Source organism: Octopus bimaculoides, chromosome 4 (assembly GCF_001194135.2).
Source record: "Octopus bimaculoides isolate UCB-OBI-ISO-001 chromosome 4, ASM119413v2, whole genome shotgun sequence".
In the NCBI taxonomy this organism is placed as follows: Eukaryota; Metazoa; Mollusca; class Cephalopoda; order Octopoda; family Octopodidae; genus Octopus; species Octopus bimaculoides.
This window is the reverse complement of record NC_068984.1, coordinates 41,453,013-41,457,787: the sequence shown is the minus strand read 5'-3', so window position 1 is coordinate 41,457,787 and position 4,775 is coordinate 41,453,013. Positions and strand designations below refer to the sequence as shown.

At 37.7% G+C, this 4,775-nt stretch overlaps 1 protein-coding gene across 1 annotated transcript in view; it reads right to left on the bottom strand.

Moving 5' to 3' along the window:
* The window catches only part of LOC106881803 (protein CDV3 homolog), an 18,784-nt gene that overhangs the window by 2,795 nt on the left and 11,214 nt on the right, over positions 1 to 4,775 (bottom strand). The window contains exons 3-4 of the mRNA XM_014932320.2: positions 1,126 to 1,274; positions 454 to 646 (exon numbers count right to left, since the gene is read on the bottom strand). Of these exons, the coding sequence (XP_014787806.1) occupies positions 454 to 646; positions 1,126 to 1,274 (342 nt within the window). The remainder of the gene's footprint in view (positions 1 to 453; positions 647 to 1,125; positions 1,275 to 4,775) is intronic.

Below are 4,775 nucleotides of genomic sequence, written 5' to 3'. Positions count from 1 at the left end.
ATTAGATTGGAGCCTGGTGTAGCCATCCGGTTGCACCAGTCCTCAGTCAAATCGTCCAACCCATGCTAGCATGGAAAGCGGACGTTAAACGATGATGATGATATATACATAGATACGACGGGCTTCTTTCAGTTTCCGTCTACCAAATCCACTCACAAGGCTTTGGTCGGCCCGGGGCTATAGTAGAAGACACTTGCCCAAGGTGCCACGCAGTGGGAATGAACCCGGAACCATGTGGTTGGTAAGCAAGCTACTTACCACACAGCCACTCCTGCGCCTATAATGTTCAAGTTTGAACTTTTGAATGTGACTGGATAAAGAGGGTTCAAGGAAGGATAGAGTCTCAGATACACACACCAAAGTATATAAATAAAAGCTTTATTTAATCAACTTGATTTAATATTTAAAATTAAATTTCAAAAATTTTAGAAAAATAAAATCATAACACCTTACACGTCATTAGTACCGCCGCCTCCAAGGGTTGGAAAATCAACTTCACTCTGAATATTCGGAGCTGTTTTTTTAGCTAATCTTGTTCTTGTTACTGATGCTGCACTAGAACTGTTACCACGTTGAGAAGGTGGTATATATCGTCCAACTGATTTTGGTGTTTCCTGAGCTACTGGAGCTACTGGTTCTGGAGTTTCTGGAAAAATTGAAAAAAAAAAAAAAAAAATTTCAATTCAAAGAAGAGACAATTTATTAACAGATGCATCTTTTATCTTTTATTTGTTTTAGTCATTAGACTGCAGTAAAACCTGGTAATTATTCTATTGTTCTCTTTTGCTGAACTGCTAAGTTATGGGGGCACCAGTTGTCAAGTGGTGGTGGGGACAAACATACACACACACACACACAAGCTTCTTTCAGTTTTCATGAACCACATCCACTCACAAGGCTTTGGTCAGCCTGATGCTGTAGTAGAAGACACCAGCCCAACAGGCCACACAGTGGGAGTGAACCCAGAACCATGTGGTTGGGAAGCTAAATTCTTACCACACAGCCACACCTACATGTTATATTAGTTCTTTGAAAATATTTCCAGAACTGAACTATTGTGAATACATTCTATAATATCAACAAAGAGTTAATGCAGATTATTAAATGAAGATTACTCCACTGTACCTTGTGCAGGTGTTGGAGAGGGAGCTGGAGGTGTTTGTGCGCCTTGTTTACTCCAAGGCCCTTGACTACTCTCTTGCCTTTCTCCAGATTCAGAATTTTCATTATTATCTTGATTCAATTCATTCTCATCATCGTCGTCATCATCAGATCTGCAAGGCAAAAAAGAGCAGAGAATACAGTTCTATATTAAAGAGATGAGGAATTATGTACATTATTTACATTTGACAGATATTTGTCCTCATCTTGTTTGTTGTTAATACGTTTCGGCTGATATACCGTTCAGCCTTCTTCAGGTGTCTTGGGGAAATTTCAAACCTGAGTTCTCATTCCCAAGGTATTTTTTGATGTTGTTATTACCATTATTATTATTCAGGTCACTGCCTGGAATCGAACTCGGAATCTTGGGGTTAGTAGCCCTCACTCTTAACCAATATGGGCATATGGCATAGTGGTTAAGAGCGCAGCTACTAACCCCAAGATTCAGAGTTCGATTCTAGGCAGTTACCTGAATAATAATAATAACATCGAAAAATACCTTAGGAATGAGAACCCAGGTTCGAAATTTCCCCAAGACACCTGATGAAGGCTGGAGGGTATATCAGCCGAAGTGTTATGTTAACAACAAACAAGAGGAGGACAAATATCCGTCAAATGTAAATAATGTAGAGAATAGAGAGTCAGATAGAAAAAAAAAAAAACACAGGCAAGCTAAATTTTCCAATTTAATGATTTTCGAAATAGATATGTGAATTAGCAAATAATGGAAAGTGCATCTAATAAAAGAAACAGTACACAGAAAAAGAAGCTAGCATTTCCCCCACCAGCTGCTGTTCCTGCTACCTGAGGTGCCACCTAGGCAGTCTGTCTCCTTGGAGAAACCTCTAATTTTATTCTCACTTTCTCTCACAAGTGTGAATAGTCATGTAAGCTCTTCTACAAGATCTTGCTCTACTCCAGCCTCTTCCCTCCCAGGTGATTGTTGCCTTGTGAGCGACATGGTGACCTCAATAGCACTAGTGCATGAAAAAGCACCCTGTACACACTGTAAAGTGGTTGACGTTAGGAAAGGTATCCAGCCATAGAAACCAGCAGACACTGGAGTATGATGCAGTCTTTGGTTCATTAAATCTTTGTCAAACCGTCCAAAACATGCCAGCCTGCAACATGGATATTTATTGATGATGATGACAAATACGCACAAATTCACACTCACAAATGAATAAAACAAGTAACCCCAATTTTAGCTTGAGCCTAATTCACATATTAAATTAAGATTAGATGTAAAATGTGCAGGAGTCTTGTGAGCTATCAAAAGAAGAAAGGTATAGAAATATTAATAATGGAATACAACTAATCTCCCATCACAGAACAATAAGAGTGATAGAATTACTAAATGAACTGAAGGAAACCATATTGGCTAGAGTTAAAATGTTCTCAGAGCAGACCTCTGAGTAGAGATGTTCCAATGTTGACCATCATATATTTTTGAATATATATACTATGAATTACATTGTCCAACATATTCTTTACTTCATATAATGGAGTGTGATTTTATGGAAATCTGGCTGCTATTTCTAGCAGGTTAAATAAAAATTGATTGATGCTAAAGGTGACAACTATTCTTGTAAATAAAGAGTTAATTTCAGTGTGTCTGATATTTTGGAACCAGTTTTAGTGGCTGTACATGAAAAGTTGAGATTTATCACAATACAGGTATTATTTTCATTATTCTGTAAGTGGTGGAAACGAGAGCCAAAGACTTGTGTTGACAGTATCCAAGAAAATGCTCTCCTTTGCAAGGGAACATAGATGCAAGTTTCCAAATCTTGAGGTAAGTGATCTAAAACAGAAATTACATAGTATTTACTGAGGATGGAGTTTTGATTACCCCATATTACACTATCCAATGTGGCATCCTTTCCTTTATTTTTATAATCTAAGTCGGGTGTTATATGGAGATTTGGCTGCTAATTTTAGCAGGACAAGTGAACAGACAGAAGTTCCATTCATTGTTTTGTTGTTCCAGATGGGTTTGAAGTAATAAATATAGTACACTTTTACAGACTACTTTCATGTCATGGGATATGGTACTTAACACGAACATATTTTAGCATTCAAAATACCAATGCACACATCATCAATATTTGGGTATATTATTTACTCTTCACAAGAAGGTAGTCCTGATACAAATCTAGAAGAGTGGAGTACAATTTGAAAGTCTATCTGAAAAATGGGTATTGAAAAGTACCAAGAAAATACTTGCAGCATATTCTTATTTCTATAAATTTTCAGATTAACACCCGCACGATTTTCATTAGGGTGTTAGGGTTAGGGACGGAATTCCCTAACCCTAACACCCTAGTGAAAATCGTGCGGGTGTTAATCTGAAAATTTACCCTTATTTCTCCTAACGATGCTCGATTATAGGCATTTAGCTAGAAATATCTGTAAGAAGAGTTATTTCTTTTTAAAACCAACTTTAAATGTCCCGTGAAAAGAGTGTTCTAATTGGCGTTAGTCACCATACTACTGGAGTCAGAATCCAAGGGAAGTAAATCATGCTTTTGTAGTTGAAATAAATAACTGATATCAACAACCAAATGTAGGTAGTCTCGAATCCTAGGATTTATAGGACAAATTACTCGGTTTCCATTGTGTATAAATGACCGAGATCACATGTCCACTAAACGGAACCTCAGTCCGTCGTAGGCTTACTCATCCACGGCTGGGTGGACTGGAGTAACGTGAAATGCAGTGCTTTTCTCAAGAACACAATTCACCGCCCGTTTTGGGAATCGAAACCAAGATTGCAAAATAGTGAGTGCAACACTAACTACAACAGGCAAAAGCTAATTACAATTTTTTTGTTTTATAAAACAAACATCACATAACCTTAAATTCTGAATATGTTTTAAAATTATCTGTAAACTAATCGTTAAAAAATTTTAAGTTTTGTAGTGTTTGGTGTCTTAACTTTTTCCTTCATTTAGCCTCAGATGAAAAAATTATTCAAGACGTAACCATCCCATGTTTATTAAAGGCATATCAAAGTAAATTATCCAGCCAAATCAGCTTGCTGTGATGACGACTGCATGGAGCGCAGTTCATTTGTGCATGGTTGTGATTTAATGACATTTCTGACAGGCAATTAGCAACGCAATAAAGTGTTAGGTAATTTGCTGGGTGACGAAGTTATTTTTAATTTGTTGGCAGTGTTGTATTAGTGAGGTATTTGCCAACAAAAGTACACAGCTGAAGTCGTACGCCAAGACCATGTGTTAATACTGAGTTACCTCCCTTGAAATGAGAACTACATGTTTAATAGATGAAACTGTTGAGCGCTATAGGGCTTTCCTATAAGGTGTTATCCACCCCTGATTGGAACTCTCCCGTATGACATGTACGCATGCTCAGTGACTTGCTTTAACAGTTGCAATCAGCTGAATGCACATTGCCAGTGACATTTGACATAATTACCCACACTCTGTGGTCAGGATTCTTTTTTTAGTTTGATGTCGGTATCGAAGGGATTACCAGACACCGGACAATACAGTGAGCAGCTTTCACTCACATCGTGGTATTCGATGCTGTGTACGTGTCTGTCGTGGTAAAATATGCCACTCCTTAACTGTTGCTTTGCTTTCATCCGT